Source organism: Siniperca chuatsi, linkage group LG5 (genome assembly GCF_020085105.1).
Source record: "Siniperca chuatsi isolate FFG_IHB_CAS linkage group LG5, ASM2008510v1, whole genome shotgun sequence".
Lineage (NCBI taxonomy): Eukaryota > Metazoa > Chordata > Actinopteri > Centrarchiformes > Sinipercidae > Siniperca > Siniperca chuatsi.
The window spans coordinates 10,637,273-10,658,295 of record NC_058046.1 but is presented as its reverse complement, the minus strand read 5'-3'; the positions used below and the strand labels follow the sequence as shown (position 1 = coordinate 10,658,295).

Genomic DNA, 21,023 nt, shown 5'->3' with positions numbered 1-21,023 from the left:
TCTTAAACAAGACACATAATACCAATCAAGGCTGCTGTTCTATCAGGGTCCTCACAAGTCAAGCTGACTATGGGCTGTTGGTCACCTTTCGGCCATCGTTGAATTTTAGTTTAGTACACTATTTCTTTTTCTATTAAAAAAACATTCTGGTATGAAACCTTTCATATGCCTGTGTGTTTAAACCTCAGTTCTGAATTCAAGATTTTATAGCACTAAAACTGCTGTGGCAATGCACCAAGTCCACAGTAACATTTGCAATCCAGCAGTGTCATGAATATGGAAAAGACGAAAAACAATAGATGAGCTACTTCATGCTGGCTCTGGCTTGACCTCGCACACTTGGCTCCTGCACCAGCAACTATAGTTACAGTTTGTCCACGTAAGGCAGCATATGAAATGTTCAGTATGTCCTTAGAGAGTTTTTAAATGCCCATACCATAAGACAATTCATGTCATGATATTTCATACATTTTCATAGTGCCATTTATTTCCTTGCATGTCCTTCAAGACATCACATCAATTTTTTGCAGATACACCTCTCTTGCTTTGAACACTTTCCAGTTATTGCTGTCACCCTGTTGTTGTGCCTTCATGTTCACACAGGCTCAGGCACGCTGCCGTGGCAACAAAATCATGGTAATCTTCTCCGTTCAATGATGTAAGATTTTCCTATTTACATGGCAGTGCTGACCAATTCTGATTGAGCATTCAAAGAGAAGATGCTGGTGGGCTGCATGCCTCAGGATCAGATTTTGTATCGCACATCCAAAATGTGACTCCTAATAGTCTTTTAGTGTCCACACCGATTTGAAAACATGGAATGGACAAATAAGAAATCTGACTCTTTTAGCTTTAGCAGGTAAACATCCATTGATATTCAAATTCTCTGCACCTATCAGGTCACCACTTTATGCAGATGTAGACAGTGACCAGAAAGCCTAACCACAGTTCCAGTGTTTTCCTGTTGTCTACCATTTACAGTCTTGCCATACTCACCACTCTGCTGGTGAGTTTCTCTTTTTTACAGAAACACTATTTAACAGGGTTTTCACTTTTAAGTTACCTTTAAAGGTCCAGTGTGTAGGATTTAGTGGCATCTAGTGTTGAAATTGCAGTTTGCAACCATTTGAATACCGCTCACATCACCCTCCCCTTCCAAGCGTGTAGGAGAAACTATGTTAACTGCGAAACTCGCAAAAAGAGCTAACGGCCCTTTCTAGAGCCAGTGTTTGGTTTGTCTGTTCTGGGCTACTGTAGAAGCATGGTGGTACATGGTGACCTCCGTGAAAGGGGATGCGCTCCCTGTGTAGATAAAAAACGGTTTATTCTAAGGTAATGAAAACACAACACTTCTTATTTTCAGGCGATTATACACTAATGAAAACATCCTTATAACTATTATATTCCATTTCTGCCAATAGCTCCTCCTAAATGTTACACCCTTAAGGAAACTCAACACTCAATCCTGCACTGATTGTCACTGACAGTAGCTTAACAGCAATTGAGAAAATGGCGAAGAAGCGATTTGAATTAATTAATGATTTAAAACAGAATTTCTGCTCATGGAAACTCATGTACTCATGAAATTATTGTTGTGGAAATATGCATTATACTAATTTTCTTTAGCCTTAGGAGCAAACTTGTAATCCTGTGATTACATGATATTCTTTTTACCTATCTGGTCACTATTTTATGCTTATATATATTGAAACCAAGAGGAATATAAGACAACACAATACTCTGTGCTCTTTCTCAGTCAATTAAAATCCAATATGATTTGACCTAAGACAAACATAATCAATTCTAGGATTATACAGAAACATGATACAAGCGAGTGTTGTCCTCCAATCAGCGGTGGTATAATGGAATGCCCTGCTCATATTCAACACACAATTACACTAATGACACTGCATCGCCGTGGCCTCGTGATCCTGCATCAAAATGAAGATATTCATCATGGTAATTAGACAGCTTTCTACAGGAAGGCTTTATTTGTGTGTTTTGGTGGGCCGTCGGACTACAGAGCACCTTATTTTGATGGTTCCACACATGAATAAGTCATATCCCGAGGCTATCCATATTTCATCAAAAATCTTCATCTATAATGAACGCTGTTCGTCAGCCAAGACACTCACCTGATAGGGGCCGTCTCATCACCCTTGTCCAGCCACTCCTGCGGAGGGATGATGTACATACACCACAGCCCCCAGTTGTAGCCATGGGCGGCATTGGCGTACTGCTGAACCTCAAACGTGTTGTACTTGATGTTGTCTATGGCGGGCAGGATGATGCGGGTGTGATCCTCCTTCATCCGGGTCAGAATAGGTTCAGCCCTTTGGATAAGAAAAGAGACAGAAGTTAAGAGTGAACTTTCTGAATTAAGTATGCAGAAGCTTCATTGCACAGTTGCAAAAGGTGAAAAAAGAGAGTGAGATGAGAATAGTCTGCTACAGGGCAAATAATAAAGTAGTGCATATTTTCATTCTGACCTGTAGAGGTTTGATGTATTAATATTGAAACAATGTTAGAATGAATAAATCTGGTTAGGAATGACCAGATGGACAATGTAACTGAATGCAAATGTAAAGTGAAAGCTGTGAATGTGGTTTCACAGAAACTTTGAACAGGAAATCAACCCAAATATATTTTTTAAACATACTGAACAGAGGTATTTTGTGTAGATCCTGATTCCACAAAATGATGCTAGGAGCACCTATGGATGACTGCAGATGTCGTCGCAACTTTCACTCTAGCGCTACATTTACATGGGTTTTCGAATCAGCATTTATTTAACATTCAAAACGATTGCCAGGATCTGCTTCCCTCCACTGTTTATGATGTGAAGGTCTTGCAAAGTATATTTTCCGCAGAACAACAAATAATATCATATTTTAATATCTGCTGCTCATGAAAACAAAATGCCAAAATGTGACACTTATCCCGGTGAGAGACTTGATAAAAGGTAAAACCTGATAAAGCAAAACACATCAGGTGAAAAGAGACACAGGCTGCTCCTGGTACAACTATCCACTCTCTACCTTATTTTCTGCTATGTGAAGTGTTGCAAGTTAGTTTCTGAAAAAGGCTTTTCTCCACACTCTTCATCTCATGGCTTTTGCTCCGAGGCAGCTTTGGCAGGCACACATTCTTTTAGAGCACATCAAATGGAGAGCCTGGGACATATTCACGAAACATCTTAGGGCTAAGAGGGGCTCTTAACAGGCCAATTTGGGAGAAACATCTCAAAATGATGGGTTTGTCAGTCCGAACTTTAATACTTTAATAAAGGTTTTTGTCTTAGTTCATGGAGCATTTTAGCACCAGCTCCTGAGGACTCATAAGTCACTAAGAACAAGTCACAAAGAGTCCTGAAAGTGGATGCTGCTGGCTGTCCGTCTAGCAACAGGGTCAATGGTTTTGAAAGATTTAAAGACATTGACGTTTTAAAAATAAATGTATAAAAGGCATTTGTGTATGTTGATGAGAGCAGAACTAGTTACAGTAAGCAGTGCTCTAGCCATTGGGTAGCGTTAGACTTTACATCAAACCCTACATGCCTTCTCTAGATGCCATAGTCCAACAGTTAATTTCCTATAGATTTACACCACCTATAATAAAGAAGCCGGTATTGTGGCAAGTGAGGTTCATGTATTAGGAATGTGAAATTATGTAGAACAAAGCGATGTATCATATCCAAAAAGGAATTTTAGGAAGTTTGATACTCAGGGAGTTTCTGCATGATTTAAATATGTGTGATTTAGATAGGGTGACCCTCATATCTGATCCAGACCTGGCTGGCCCTTACATATTTCTCCAACCCTTTAATTCTATTGCTGACAAAAATGCTCCCTTTAGGAGATTACGGATTAAGGACGGTCATACTGCTTGGTTCTCACATGTACTATCTGGAGTAATTACTGAGAGGAATTCGGCATGGGCAATAGCTAGAAAAGCTGAGGCTGCTTCAGACTGGATTTTGTTCAGGCAGCTGCGAAATAGATGTACTACTATGATCAGGAAAGCCAAATCTCAATATTATCTTAATTCCTTTCAAATGAGTGCTGGTAACTCAGCTAAATTTTGGAAAACAATGATGAACAACTCAGAATGACCCAGCACTTCCCCTCCAGTTACTCTCTGACTCTGGTCCCATTCACAACAAGGTGGACATTTGTAATGCTTTTAATGATCATTTTATTAATGCAGAAAATATATTTGACAGAATTAATCCAATAGATATCGCCTATTGGGTGGGACAGCATAATCACAATGAGACCTGTCAATCAGGACCAGAGCTCTCAAATGAGAGGAATCCTTGTAGAATCTCTTTTAGTCTACTCTCTGAAATGAAGAAGATAGACTCAGAAAAGTCTACTGGTGCCGATCTTCTTGACCCTGGTCTTTTGAGGTTAGCTGCTTCAGTTATAGTTGGGCCCTTGACACATATTTTTAATCCTTCTCTTAACGCAGGTATTGTTTCTAAGATCTGGAAAACTGCTCACGTGTTTGCACTTTATAAGGGTGGTGACCATACAGATTAAAATAATTACAGCCCAATTATCAAGCTATCCTGTTTAGCCAAGATCCTTGGATCTTTAATTAATCGTCAGCTTCACTTGTTCCTAAATAGGACTGGCATTTTAAATTCTTTTCAGTCTGGTTTTAGACCTGGTCATAGTACTATTTCAGCTGCATCTCTTGTTCTAAATGATATTATATGTGCTCTTGACAATGGACAACACTGCGCTGCTTTGTTCATTGACCTATCTAAAGCCTTTGATACAGTTGACCATTCACTTTTATTAGATAGACTAGCCACTGCTGGCTTGGATCAGAATGCCTGCCAGTGGTTTACAAGCAATCATAAGATGTGACATCCTCCAAAGCAAAAGTATCAACCCACCTTTTCTCTCCATTCATCACAGTAAAAGCTGCTCTCAGTAGTTTTGTTAATAGGTCTTAAGAGGCAACACTTTTGTGCCATTTAGGAGGACTTCTACTAGTACTACTCTGATTTTTGGTGCCTGTGTCTCTTGGTCACTGGAATGATTTTTCGTCGATGCCACCAAGGCCGTAGCCAGGATTTTAGAAATACTGAGGTTGTGAGTCCTAGTCCCGCTAGGAGGGTTCTGTGGCATGCCCACCCGAGAAAATTTTGAGGACTACAGTATAAAGTATAGTATAAATGCATTTGAATGCATTTTGAGAGTAACAATAAACACTTAAGAAATAATGTCAGTGCCAACACATAGATGAAAACTGGATTCAAAACAAGATATGTCACAAATATGGCCAATATTGAAATTACTCTTTTTCAGTTCAATTTCTTATTGCACAACTGCAGTATCTTTCAGGTTTTGCCCTAAATTACCTAACACTCATTCAAAGTTCATTCAAACAATAATACATAATCTAAAAGTTAAGTAATTGTGTGTTGCTACACCCACCAAAAATGGCGTGTTCAATACAAGGGAAGAAAGAGGTGCTGGAAAATGTTTGACTTGGAAAATTACAATTTGATTCAAACGTATTTCTTTGCAAGAAAAAATTACTACCATGTTCCACAGATTCAAGGAAGTTGTAGAAAAATTAAATATATACCAATATATAATATGCCCTTTAAAATAAGAAATAAAACACTGTAAATGTAATTCTTATTTGCACTAAAATAATAGCAAAAAAGTAATTTCTCATTACTGATCAATGAATTATAGTGATAAATGAGGTATCACTGAAACATTTTGGTAATAATCACTGAACACACAACTATCTATCTGTGTCTCATTTCCTGTACCTTTCCTGTCCGCAAATATTCTGATACATGAAGGCGCAGCATTAGAGAGCAAAAGGAATTAGGAAATCTAGTCATTCCAAAATCTTGTACAAGACTGACTTCTCTCTCATACATGCAAACATATTTATTTTGGACATATATGCCCTGATGCGATCCTTCATCATCACGAACCTCGTGCAAGGCCCGGCAAGGGCCACATTTGGAGTAGGCGATAACAGACAGCAGGACTGCAGCAGTGTAGGCTAATTGTTTATTCAAAGCTGCTGCAGTGCAGTGTAACTTTATTATAAATGTAAATGCCTATTTCCCACAGTGAATATTTTAGCTGAAACTGTCAGAGCCGAAACTAATTGATTCTGTGCGCAAAAGTTTGGACATTTCATCTTTTGAAAGCATATAGGTTAATAGTTTGTGAGCTCAGATCTTGAACACAGGTGAGTGTGTAGGTCAGGTGGAATACAGTCTATGGAAGGCTATAGCCAGGCCTATCTTTCGTGGCATTGACCAATCTTGCTTCAAGAGGTAGGCTATATAACCGAAGCACCCCTCCTTATTATAGCTATTCTATATTGTTCTTAAATTATCTAAGAGTATTTGTATCATCCATATTACCATATCATAATACCATATTGGTAAGGCCAGTCATGTGTGCTTTTAAAGTGCAACCTGTATTTAAACAGTGTTGACTTGTAGTAAGTATGTTGCGTGTATGTAGGTTACAGCCCCCTAGCCCACCGAGTGAATAGAATGACAAGACCGTACTACTATACGTGTGCAACTCGTTACATGTATGTCACATAATGTAATGAGTTGCACCATTTCATCTCTGCTGGTAAGATAATGCCAACCTTTGTTCACAACACACCATACAACTAAATAGTTTTAGCAATTCATCACTTTAACATTTTAAGAAATATATATTAAAAAATTTTAAAAACCCAGAAAAAATACAGAGGACATGACCGCGGTGTCCTAAATGGTAGCTACGGGCCTGGATGCCACAGTAATACAGTAGTAGTACAGTAATCTCCCTCTGCTATTTAAAGCCTTGGCCAAGGGCAACATGGTCTTGAGATCCATATGGTACAGAACGATGCTGAAGCGCTGCTGGCACCGCCTACATTTGTATAATCTTCTCATGCTGAGAGATGATCTTCACCATATCTTCAAAGCAACTCTTCATATGCTCAATTCTTCACATGAAATACTTCTAAATTTAAAAAAAGAGGGTGCAATTATAAAATGATAAATGTATCTCTCAAGAATACTCCTACACTCCAACTTTCTCTCTATCTCCCTTCCCACTGACTTTCTTTCTCTCTGCCTTCACCCTGATCCCGCCCCCTTCTTCCCCGATCTACTTCTCTTCAAAATGTGAAATCCATTTATCTTCAGACAGCAAAATGACTACTTATCATATGAAGGTAGGGGACAGAAAGTACAGAGGGAATGGACCAAAATTGAAATTGGAGGAGGATGTCAGTAAAATATGAGGCAATACTTAAAAAACACCATCATTTAATTAGGTGAGCGTGGCTGGTATAAGTACTACAGCCGCCATTCTGGGAGGCTGGCAGATGGCTCTTTCCATCTTTACTCCAAAGCAAGTTACAGAAACATGATTGAGTGTTTTCTCCTTTAGTTTGTGGCTTTGTTGATGGCCAAAGCTGTGGGTAAAAAGGTGGGTAACTATAACCTGTCAGTGGCCATGATAAGGCAAAAAATCAATCAAATCGATAGACAAATCTATGTTGAAGGTGGAGGTAAACATTCCAAGAATGCAGAGGCATCTAGCGTTTAAACAAATAGTAGACATATTTTAGGATATTTTGAGGTTTTGTACAGATTAAACAAACAACATATAACATGTTATTTAGTGAGCTTTAGAGGTGCTGGTAGGTGGATTCACACAGCCAGGCTAGCTGTTTCCTCATGTTTCTGGTCTTTATGCTAAGCTACGCTATCTGCCTGCTGGTTTCAGCTTCATGTTTACCATAAAGAGATCTTCTCACTCTCTGCAAGAGTGAATAAGCGTATTTCCCAAAATGTCGAACTATTTCTTTTAACTTTTTAACTGTTTTTACCAGCTTTTGCTAAGAAATATGACAGAGAGATCATGTAGAACTTATTACATGTTAAAAATGTACTCAGAATGCACTTTATTAGGTACACCTATGCAATCAATACAACAGCTCAGCCACAATTCTACCTTACGAGGGTTATAATGTTCAGTTTTTGTTGACATTGTCAGAAATGTGTAAATTCACTTATATGTTTATTATTGAGATGTATTTGTGTTTCTCCCGCTGGCCTTTTTTCTAGGCTCTGGGAAAGGTTTACAAATATAAGACCGTCACGGATTTAAAAAAAATTCTAAATACAATGAGTAATAATTGACCCTATCTGCTGTTGTCCATGTCAAACATTTTACAGACATCTCTTTAGTAATGGTGGTCTATGGGAAAAATACTTTGTGGGCCGCAGTTTACTGCAGTACTGCGAGCGGCCACTGGAACAAATTGACAACAAGGCTGAGTGGCGTTACTGTATCCAGCTCTCTTAATAAATCCACGGGTACACAACCCTTTTCCCCCCCAAAGCCTGTGTCATAACAAATTTCACACTAGTGTTTTGAGACTTAACAGCTACCATATTCACAGATACCTTCATCTGTCAAAAGGGGGAGACGGCAGACTGTGCTTAACCCAAACATCGATACTTTCACTGTCACTGAAAATGCACTCATTTCGACTTCCGCAGTTATGCCAGTGTTGCTGGGGAGCACAACACATAAATCAGCCAGCTGATTAGTCTATATGAAAAATAAAATACAAAACAAAGCAAGTGAAAAGGCTGTATTCATATATCACCATATGGAAGACGTACAGATGTGTTGATGTCTGACAGATATTCTCTTTGATGGAAAACAATAAAATAGATCTGACAGTTAAACTTCAAAAATAACTTTCTGAAGATAAGTTGCCTGAATTATTTTGCTGTGTTTTTACTGCTGCAGGTTGCAATATAGTGAATTATTTTTGAAACATTTTGATGTTTCAAAGCCATCTGACAAGCAGTTATTTAACTCAATGAGTCATTCCACTGTTTGAAAAAGACAGTATGAGTAAACCTTGCTGACTGAAGACCAACATGTACAGTATGTGAGCAAGTGCTGGAATAAAGACTTTGCTTGAAACTTCTAGACAGGATTGTTTAATGTAGCAGTGTTCCTGGTGTGGTTAGTTTGTCGTGGTTAGCTGAAGCGTTGCTCCTACGGAATCGCTTTCTACACTCCCTACAGTTGAGGAGCTCTCTCTCTGCCATCCCAGCATCTTCCATTCATCTCCCTGCGTCCTTGAGAAACCCACAAAGACCCCAGAGCCAGCCAGCAGCTCCTGTTCCTCTGGGATCCATGAGGATAAGATAGAGACACTCTGCAAATGAGGACACATCTGGTTTTGATAAACGAGCCTGTGTCATTCCTCTTCCTGTATCTGCCATTTCATCAGCATAACACCGAGAGGGTTATTCATCCACATTGGCCCTAATCATACTCTGTTCCATATTACAATAGGATTTTTCCCCCTTCCAGCGATGACTCATCCAATATTGTGAATACAGCAGGAGCTCTTTATTAACTCTTCATGGCTGACTGTTTGTCTTTCATAATGGCCTGTAACTTTGCGGAGGCTGCGCACACATTTCACAGAATTAAACAAACAGAACAGAGTGTCACAAACCAGGAGAAATATCACTGTACAATCTCAATGTATATCTGCTTGACTCATCCTCAGATAATGTTTCATTATCTGTCCTTCTTTGTCCAGTGCTGATGTGAAAACCCTGCAGTTCTCCTCTTTATTATATTATATATATATACTGATTATATTTTTTACATAAAATTTCCAGATTAATGGATCTCAAATTGTTTATGATTCTGAAGCGGGGAATTATCAGATAATGGACTGAACTGTGCTCAGAACTATGCCCCAAGAGCAGCAGGGCCCTCAGTGCCTAAAATAAGATCTTCTTTAATTCTGCATTGGACTTAACGCAGCAGAACATGTAAGCTCCCCATGCAAGAAAAAAAATTAATTTTGGTGTACAGTAGCTTTCATGGATAACCCAAATAATTAATGCGAGAGAATGCACAAAATAGCACAGCAAATTAAGAAGAGTTACAATTTGGGTGTTTTTATGAGAACGTTCACAAATCTCACCTTATGAAAAGTTAATTTAACTCTGGTTTGAGTGAAATCTGTTTAATTTAACAATCTGTCAACAAAAAGTTAGTGTTAAAACACAGTGTCAAGGTTGTTTTCTCTAAATGAACTCTGACAGTGTTATCATAGTGATTTTAACTGTGACACCACCAGTGTTAATTGTTAAACTCCCCGAGATTCACATGTATTTTAATGAAGATAATCATTCTGATTTTATTTTCAAGTAAAGACAGATATTTTGAACTCTAGGTTTGGTAGTTTGGCAGCACAACTTTGTTATCTCATTTGCATCAGTTAGTAAGAACAACCAAGGCTCTCTTAACTCTGTCTTGACCATAAAGAAATAACAGCAGGACTTCTTTTGTGCTTATTCTAGGCTTCTTCAAAAAAGACTAGAAGTTCTGTTGTCTCCCTTACAAGATATGATTTTTGCTCATGTTGCTATTTCTACTTTGTATTTCCCGTATTAATCAGAAAGCTAAATTTACTTTAATGCGTATAGGTGATGCCGGCTCAAGTTGAGTTTGGAGGAAAGATGCAGAAAGATGTTGAAGTTCCACAGAGCAAGGAATTCAACACATTATTTACAGGGTTTTTTGTAAACTTGTGAACACATGCATGGAGAAAATTACTTATAAAATCAGATGCAATATTGACTGTTTCAAAACAAGATGGGCTAAATGGCTGAGCTATGTGAAGTGAAATCATGGAGGCAATGGATGAAATTAATGTATACATGTACATGTAGATGGGTGGATTTGTATGAATGTGATTCAAGATATGCATGCGCATACAGCTTTGCATACGTTGAACAGATAAGTATGTATGTGTAAGAAAGCTTCACTGTATTAAAATCACATCTTTATCTTTTTTAATCAAATGTATTCATTTTAGTTATGTATTTTTTATTTTTATTTTTCTAGTGTATTATTATATTTTCGATGATTATATAGGACCTATTACAACATAATTAATTGGGGAACCCAGAATGGATATCGTCAATGCAGTTGACTAATGTTCAAAAATATTTATTTTTTAAAATGACAAACTTATAAACATACATTTATACATAAGACTTGACATAAACATAGAATTAGTATGCTGTTATAAATATTGCCACAGATTTTTATTTTGCATAGTTTAATGTATTTCCACTGTTTATTGTATTAAATTTGTGAGATATTTGTCTGAGATATTTGTATGTAACCATATTTACACCTTACAGTGTTAATGTGGAGGCAACACCTGTATAATAGTACAATGATACTGTGGAGTTCATTTCTAAATGCACACCAGTGTTGAGAACAGCTAACACTGTTGAGGAGTGTAACACTGTGGTTTGGACCCAGATATATACTTTGTAAGCGTTGAAATTAACTCTGATGGTGTTAATTTGTGTTTGCTGTGTATGTATGATGCATGTGCATGTGACAGTGCGTGATGTGTCTTTGAGAAGAATCTAAGCCTGCAGTGCCTCCAGCCATTTTAAGCGCATTAAATCTCTGTAAATATGAGGCCGTCCACAGTCCTCCTGTGTGGCTGTTTCACAGAGCAGCTCAGATGTGCTCAGTACATGTAGAGCACATATAAGTAATGGCCAGTTGCCTGCCTCCCATAAAAAATGCAGAATCTAAAGAAAGTAAAGGCATCTACTCAGAATTTCAATTCATTATGGCATGAGGGCTTTTTGAAGTAGATAGTGGAATGCAGAAGCATGAACTGGAAATGGTTCTTACAAAGCAGTGTTAGATTCCACACTAGTTCTAAATGCATTTGCTCAGGATGTGGTTGATATGATACAAATGTAAAGGTGGGATAAATCTCTGTCTTTTCTTTGGTTTTGGAGGTCTGCCTGGCCTGTGCTCTGTGAAGCACTCAGTATAGCTGCAGCCTTCTGTCTCGTCTTCAGACAGATATAAAGACTGAGCCACCACCAGACACAGTGCGCAAGAGCAAAGACATGATTTACTTTGGCTAAAAAATATTTCCTCTGCCTTCAAGAACTCTGAACTTTATGTACCATTGAATTTAATATAATACCATTGCACCTGCACACCATTATAAGCAGATAGAGCTCCATGATATTAACAAAGGAACTGATATAAAATATGGATGTGACAAATATTATATATTTCATAATTACAGGAGGCGGAGGTTGGTTTATCTGTGCCTTACTTTTATGAATTCCACCAGTTTGTCTTATTCTTAGAAAAACTCACCGGGTCACATAGCAGCGGAGCATTCACAATTCATCAAAGTGTTGCTTTCTGAAGCATGTATTTCATTACAACCTCCCTGCAATGACAATCTTATCTCCAACACACCCTCAGCAGGGAGCATCTGCTACACTTCTAATCATTAATCGTTAATAACCTGAGATTACAACTGTGCAGGGGCTTCAAAAACCAAATAAATATCAATTTCGCTGCACCTCCCCTCTACAGCTGCATGGTTCAAGTGTGGCATACAGTAGGTCATAATTACAACACGCTCTCATTTCCTGCCATTAATCCTGTTTATTTACAGAGCATGCAGAGGGGAACTGGTCTTGTTTGGAGCAGAATGGACAACCTTTGTCTCAGGGATGGATGGATCTAAAGCGTTAGAGGAGATGGATTGTGAACATTTAGCTGATGCAATACCACATTAATGAGAGGCAACGATTTCATATCCTCATATTAAAGCAGAGCAAAGCCGTGGAAATCAGATTCCATCACTCCCCTGGTGGAAACCGCTCGCTTCTTAACTCCTCATAAACCAACATGGTGTGAGGGAATGGGAAACAGCTGTCAAGTGCACTATACAGCATGATACAATTATGTCTGCTTTAACAGTAATGCAAACCAGCAATACATTTGAGCTGCAAATGTACAGCACCCCTGGGGGAACGCCATGCCAATGAATCACAGCACTGCAGCTGAGAGCTGGCTCAGTATGCACAGGCAGTGTGTACAAGGTCATTGAGGGAGACTCACCACAACATCTAGAGGAACCATCCATCTCACTTATCACTGTATGTGCAATGGTGAATAATCACATTATGATAAATAGGGGGCTTCTTCCATTGTAATAAATAGATAGTGTAGATACCACGAGTGAATCTATCTGAAAAAAGGAGCAGCATAGAATGTTTGCTGACATACAGTAGATAATAAATGCACACACACACACACACAAGATATCTAAGCAACATGAATACGCTTCTACAAGATGCCTGTCATCTCCTCCATTGCTATATCCCTTTACCCAGCATCTACTTGTAAAAAAAAATCACAGGGATTCTGCTCTACTTTTCATTGACTCCTGTAAATAAAACCTCAAGCAAAAGCAAATCTGAAGCAGCAAAACAAAAAAATGAAGGCAGCAGGCTATCAAAGGAAGATAGAGGTAGGTATGTGGGTGAGGGTGTGTGTGTGTGTGTGTGTGTGTGGCGCACACGATGGCAGCAGGTGAAGTAACTCAAAGGAAATGTGCCGACACAGCCTTGGCATGTAGAGCACGGGGGGGGATAGCACGAGAACTGATGAGGAGGAAACCTGTACGCAGGTGAATGGGTTATGTGGAGGCATGAAAGGCACGTCTATTTTTGAGCGTGAACAGATGGGGAAACAGATGAGGGAACCACCAAGGTATCAATTATCATCAGTAATGCACCGAGGCAATGACGCTACTTTCTCCCCGAGTGCTGTTTGTTGGCTGTGCAGCTCGCCTTGAGCAGCCTCCGGGCCCGAAGTTCCTATTCATTCTACAAAACAGTGTGCCGAGAAGCAGTAATCAAGGTACATCAAATCACTCCTTTGCAAGGGTTACAAGGTCAAGTGTTTGGTGGTACAGTAAATGGCTGGTAGACAGTAAGTGTATGCTATATTCATTTTATAAGCAGGGTCATGCTCACCCTGACCTTTAGTGTTTTCATGTCATCGTAATAAACCAAGAGAGAGACAGCGACACTAAGTATTATACCAGTTAATAAAATGTTTTAACTGGCATGTCAGCACCCTGTTTTCATGTTTGCAACCCGTGAGGCATGATTATGTGAGCATTGCAGTATTTGCTAAGGGTGTAACACAATACTACTATCTGTATCTGTTTACTTTACAAAAATATCCATATTTGTGTTGTATTCGTATTACACCGGAAGTGATTAGAAATCAACCAGACTGCTTCATTTTCTATGTTATATTGTTTTCTACTGCCATTTATACTCATCACACATATACTGTATGTATGTATTAAGCTGCTCTCAAAAAAAATATAAACCTAAATTAATCAAATAATTAATCACGTTGTATTTGAAATCCACCTTTCAAAAAAATTAAAATGTAAGTCTAAACGGATTCTAAATAAAAGCTTTGTATCTGTTAGAGGCCCAAGTGGAAATGAATAGTGGAAATAGAACTGGAGCTTTTAACAGTAGAAAAATACAAGTCAGAATTGGATTGGGCCATCTTGCATGATTTTCCCTCCCATTATATACACACAGAATGTAAAGTTGGTCTGAAGTGTCTATGATTAAAAAAATGATACAACAGTTTATCATTATTTATAAAACATGAGCCGTAATAACTGCAAAAGCAGGAAGTCCAAATGAAAGTAAAGTTGTTGGAAAAAAAGGTTGAAAAAACCCAAGAAAAATGTATGGGGCCAATATTATTTGCAAATGTGTGTGAAGGGTTGTGAAACTGTATCTCAAGCCATATGTGCATAATCAAATTTGTGAATATGTGCAAGAATCGATGTGTATTCAGTTTCAAGTGTACCACGATTGATGAATGTGTACACAAAATATCAACAAAATCAGAAAAACTTTGCATGCACATTTGAGACAGTCCATAGCTTCAGCTCTTCAGTTTCCGTCTACTGTCAAGTCACAGAACGAGCCAGGCTTCAATTTCAGATCACAAGGTGAAAATAACACGTTGCAAATTGATGAAAAGTTATTGAGGATGAACTTCACTTAAAACTATCTACACCTCCATATTTTTAGCCTGTGGTTTATGATTTGGCAAATCTGCATCATGGAAAGTCCTGCTTTGGCCCCTAGCAGCTCCTGTTCGCACTGTACAGACAACAACCAGCTGGATTACTTGAATACTGAATAAAAAGTTAAAATCTCATGACTATGAGCCAAGATCTGAAGTTATAAGGAGCGCCTTCCTGTCAACACTGCATTGCAGCAGTGTGCGTATGATTTCTGTGTTTCAACTTGACGGAGTTATGTCTCTAAGAAGCAGTGTGATGTTTGTGGCATATCATGTGACAAGCCAGTGGGGGTAAAAAAAAAAAAACAACAAATATTACAGCAAAAGTTTGACTGCTTATGCTGTTTGTATCTGTTCAGAGTGCAATATCTGTTTATTTACAAAAAATGTATTAGTATTTGTTTACATCCCTAGTTAGCCAAAAAGTCTGAACTGCATCCAGGGACAGTGTAAACAATTTATAACTGAAATGTTTCTCTCTGCTATCCTCCTCCATCCCTCCTCTTCTTCCTTCATCCCCCCTTGTCCCCCTCCTGCCTCCCAGGCAGCTTCCCAGGGAACAAAAGCTACACTTCATCTTCAAACACTGACAGCATGACAGGCTCAAATTAGGTGCCAATTACATCTATTTGAGTGACTTGTTTGCTGGTAAACCTAAGCAGCAGGCAGACATTGGACTGAGACCCCCAGAAGTAATTTCATATCGCAAAATAAGCTCAGAGCCTGCAGGTAAAATAATGTCTAAATGCTCAACATTTGAGCTCCCTCTTTAATTACACTCGCTCTCCTGCCTTTCACACTATTTGGCTCTCTCTCTTGTCATAAGTATGTATTTGCTGGACAGGTAGTGTCATTTAAATTGGGATGTCTTTTTATTCAGTTCTAACCAAAGCCCATTACTCACATTTTAAAAGTTGATGCAAGAGAGAAAAGCTTATTAACGATAAAACTTTACTAATAATAAGAGTCTTTCTGCTGAAAAGTGCTGTCTCAGTTAGAATTGGCCTGGCACTATACCAAAATGCTTAGGGCAGACTAAACTGCATATTTCAACGATAATAATCTTACACGACATCCTTCTGTACTGAAAACATAAAAAGCGAACCACAAAGGCAAAGGTGAGAAAGGACAGAGAAACAGCTCAGACCTTCTTGTGTTAAACATGACCTTTTCTTACCAGGCAGTGTTGAACTCGACATGGGCATCAAAGAAGCCGACGACAGGAGCCGTGGCCGCGTTCCAGCCGTGTATTCTGGCTCTGATCAGGCCCTCCCGCTTGCTGTTCCTCACAATCTTTACCAGACCTGGGTAGCGTTTGTTCACATACTGGTCCAAGTTGAACTTCAGCTCCACTGAAAGAGGGCAGATTAGAGAGAATCTGTCTGTAATTGACATCCAGATGACAGTGTTAGAACATTAACCAGGCAGCTGCAGCAAATGGCCTAACTTGCCTTAGAGTCTTTATGTCAGGACTGCAGTCAAAAGGAGTGTTCATTCTGTTCTGTTCATCATTTTTACCCTTTTAGCTAAAAAAAGTGTAGCTGCTTCAAAGTTGTAATCAAAGTTGTAATCAATTACTTGTTACATATTTCTCATTGAAAAAGTAATTATATTACTTTACTAATTACTCAACAGCAAAAGGAATTTTACACACCCTCCAACTCTGAACAAAACCAGGCAATTCCTGAATGTAGGCGTACCAGTGGCTAACGTTAGCAAGGAAGCTAAGTTGACACAACATGTAATTAAGGCTATTTTGGAGTTATCGGGAGTTACATTTCCTCTATTTTTGGCAGTGACTAATCACCTCCACCCCCTGCGTCAAGCTAAGGGTGGTTAGCAAATAGCTTGTGTGAGGTAGTGCGCAGAATAAAGGCTAATAAAAAGCAGGGGTGCCTCGGTAACTCACCTAGTAGAGCACGTACCATTGAATCCTTACTGCAGTGGCACTGGTTCAATTCCAGTCCCTTTGCTGCATGCCCCCTTCTCTTTCAAAGCAGTTACCTTTATCCGAAGCAAAAATGCCCAAAAAAGTAAAGCGAACAAGCCGACCCCCCAAACTGTTGCTGAAACAGATTACTAGTAACTGTAATGTAAGTACTGAATTTCAAACTGTATATCCTTACAGTACTTGTTACAGAAAATAGTAATCATAATCACTATACTGCATTATTCAGTAGCCCTAATGCATTTGTGCCCAACACTTCCGGTAACTGGCAAAGTTTATGTACAAGATGGCAGCTCCAAATAGCGAGAGAAAAAAATAATGTGAGAAAACTTTTTTGTTTAGCAGCCCCATTACTGCTTCATAAAAAGGATACCAAACTGAGGAGAAAGGTAAAAGATCTGTATTTTTGCAGAAAATTGTTTTGATCTTTGCCAGCTGAGATGTGTTTTTAACTCAAACTGTATCAAATGTAACTAAATCAAGAAAAGCAGCATTCATTTGATTAGCACTCTTCAAGGTTACTATACAGGTTGCTGTACAGTGTGACTATCTAATGCACTGCTGATGTCTAAACTTCCAGCTGGATTGTAACATCTCTCTTCCTCTGCTCTCACAGATGAAGCTGGCTGTCATCACTGGAAACAAAGTTTGCCAGGTAAACAGCCAGCTGCACAAATTGCTGTCGGTGTTTCAGTGGAGGATAGATGGCTGTTTGAGCTTCTCCTCTGGGTTACTGCTGAGCGTTCCACTTTCTGAGGGAGAGATTAATAAGGACTCTTGTGGCTCTGAACAGCATCTACACCTAGCTTCTGACTTTGGCTCGCAACATAAATCAGCCAGTGAAAGTAAAAAAAAAAATGGCAGTCTAATCCCCTGTCTGTGTGACTGAGGAGACGCAGTGAGTGGAGGGGTTGTCAGGAGTCATTTTCTAGCTGAAGGTCTTAACATATAGCAGTGGCTGCTGCAGGGAGAGAGGGTGAATTTGGAAGCAGTGACCCTTAAAGCAAATGGGCGTTAGCGTTTGACATCAAATTAAAGCAACCACTGAGTCATGGGAACTTGGTTTCTGTCTTTCTCTGTCTGTGGATGTGTTGTTTTTTGTTTCAATGGTTTAACATGAACAAATGGGCAGCAGGCTGGCTCAGTCAAATACTATAGTTACGTACAGAGGAAAGCTGTAATTTCTTTTTTACTTCACATATTAAGATTTGACATAAATAAACATATGATAAGCTTACAAAATACAATGCATTGCTAAAGATTGGTTTCCAACCTTGATGGCGTGTGACTCATCACAAAAAAGCAGTGTCTGAATTGGTGCCACTTTGTGACATTTCAAATATAATGAGATGTTAGCAGTTCCACCAAAGAGTGGCTTCCCCTCTAAACTTCTCAGATGGTTTCATTTAAATAACTCTTTGAGGCCAAGAGAGGTTAAATTATTTATAATTTTTGGATATTTCATAAAAAAGCAGCTATAAAGAATGTTTTGTTTGCATTTTTTTGCCTTCTTCCACTAATTATCTCATGGCCCTCAGATTTATCTTGTGACTCTTTGGAGGGGCGTGACCCCTAGGTTGGGAATCACTGGACTAAACTACTGAACTGTTTACAAAGAAGTTAAAACTAGCTCCACCTGCCACAACAGTAAAATGGTACTTACACATTGATGCATCAGTATCAAAATGTATCATACAGTATAATAATATATTGTATCAGTCAAAGGGGACATCTTTCTGTAGATGTCTGTAACAATTACTTTGTGCTGCTAATTGTTCTGTACTCTTACTTAAGTTGGATTTTGAATGCAGGACTTTTACTTGGAATAGAGCATTTCTGCATTGCTTTATTGATACTTTTAGTTGGTTTAAATGATCTGAATACTTCTTCCACTACTGTCTAATATGAAGTGATGATTTTAAAGCATTTCATCCTCACAAACGGAGATGATGTAGGTTTACTTTTAGCCAGAGGAACCTCTGGTGTTGGTTGACCCACCCACAACAAGTTACAAATAAAAAGCAAAGCAAAAATATAACAACCCCCCTCCCCCCAAAAAAGTTTAAAATACAACTTGTCTCCTAAATGGCAGTTAGCAGTCCATCCAGAGAGAGTCGGACTCATCAAAGTTAGACCCTTACCTCTTTCATTCTTTTTGGTATAAAGCACCCCAGAGTGGTGGGAACAAATGAGCACGCTCTTAGCATTTAGTACTTATGTCACGTCAAATCATTTATGAATAATGAGGTTCAACTTCAATGCATTCCCATTTGGATCAGTCACTGTTAGGAGCTGCACTGTGCCCCTTTGAGGGTTCAAAGACATTTGCAGTTTGCTTCTGTTTGTTGAAGGTTTTGAACCTGTGCAACGGGTCTCCTTCATCATCAGCCTATCCTGCAGCTACAATATGATAAAAGCTATTAGAGTGTAATAATTACTGGGATTTGCTGCGAAGAAGAAAAGTTATGGGCCTCCCTCTGATCCTAGCAAATAAAACATTGGACTGCATCCATGGCAGGAGAATTATGGAGCAGGAAATACATTTTAAAGGACTGACAGTGCAACATAGCAGAGGATAAATAAGTATCCATCATACTATGAATTTAAAATTAATGCATAGTAGACTGCACGAGGAGCACAATGAATTCCTTTGCCCACATGGGAGATTATGGAAGTCATGTTGAGGATAGATGGTAGAGAGGTATTGAACATGCTTTTGATTATTTAAACTGTGGTGAAGCCTTAGAATTCACTTCGAATTATGACCTCCCACATACCTCCTCCTATGTGCTCAATAGCTTGCAGTATACCTGTATTAAAAATAACCCGCAGGATTTTCTGCATTTCCAATTGAGTAAGATCATCCTCAGAACACCCGTCAGTTGTGTTTTGCTGTGTATTTTCAAAAGGTCTGGTAGAGTAAAATGATCACCCTCAGAGAAAAGAGATTTACTTCTGCTACACAAACCACAGGCCACATTCTTCTAATGGTGGATTTATGGACTTGTCTCAGACCCCAATACGGAAACAGGTCTGAAATTGATCGCTTAGATCGATCACAAGCAGACTAGTGAAGTTGCCTAACAGGTAAACTGGCTCACCACAGAAAATGTGATGCTCATTAAATATTCAAAAAAACTGTAGCCAAAAGTAAAATGATACTCCTCAACCTGGCAGAGCAGCTTCACAAGAATAGCATCCGAATGCTGTGCCACAGTATAAGCCCTTCACTGTAAGTGGGAAACATTTTGGCAGTCGACCTGAGCATTGCGGAAATACTCTGTGCAGCGGCAGTATGGAGGTTATCCACCTCTCACACATTTATTGGAAACAGCACGATGGTAAATTGGTTCATGTTTTTTGACTCCTCCACCCTTAACCTACTCTTAACATTGTTGCATCCACTTCATTTAAAATTCTGCTCAGGCAACAATATGCTTGATTTTCTCTGAATCACCTACAGATGAATTATGAACAAACTATCAGGGATGCACTCGCTAACCTGAATTCAATTCTTTTTCTCTGCTCTCTGTCTTTTCATCGCCCCTCCTCATTGCTTTTAATATATTAATTCTAATGCTAGGTGGTTGTATTACCTGCTCTATAGATGTAAACATACACTGATGTACACTGATTTCTGTAGTGACTGAATGCTGTATGTGAAGTTTTACAGAGTGACGTGTGATTGAGTGTCTCAGTGCAACTAAGACAAACTCTCGCTCATTAATTGTTTTTTGCAACTGAAGAGTCAATCCTTCATTTAGAGGCAACAGATTTGTAATGGAACACAACAAAACTGAGCTAAATTGGACCAAACGAAGAACAAAGGAAGATCATTGTATAACAAATACAAACTGTCTTTCTCAAAATTATTTTTTTTTGTGTGTGTCACAATGTTTCAAATGTTTCAAAAATGACAAATTTCTTGCAGTATGTTAATGAGCAAATCCTCCATTCAGAAGCTTTAATCAGATTTAATGTATGCAATGTTTAAAGTAATTCAGCTCCACTTGAAATTAATATTACAAGCTCTACTCAACTGGTCCTCAGTTTATATCCTGTTTTCATTATATGAA

General features: G+C 38.7%; 1 protein-coding gene across 1 annotated transcript in view; it reads right to left on the bottom strand.

The window, feature by feature from the left end:
- The window catches only part of galnt9 (polypeptide N-acetylgalactosaminyltransferase 9), an 89,048-nt gene that overhangs the window by 40,645 nt on the left and 27,380 nt on the right, over positions 1–21,023 (bottom strand). The window contains exons 4-5 of the mRNA XM_044196972.1: positions 16,177–16,351; positions 2,136–2,333 (exon numbers count right to left, since the gene is read on the bottom strand). Coding sequence (XP_044052907.1) covers positions 2,136–2,333; positions 16,177–16,351 — 373 coding nt within the window. The remainder of the gene's footprint in view (positions 1–2,135; positions 2,334–16,176; positions 16,352–21,023) is intronic.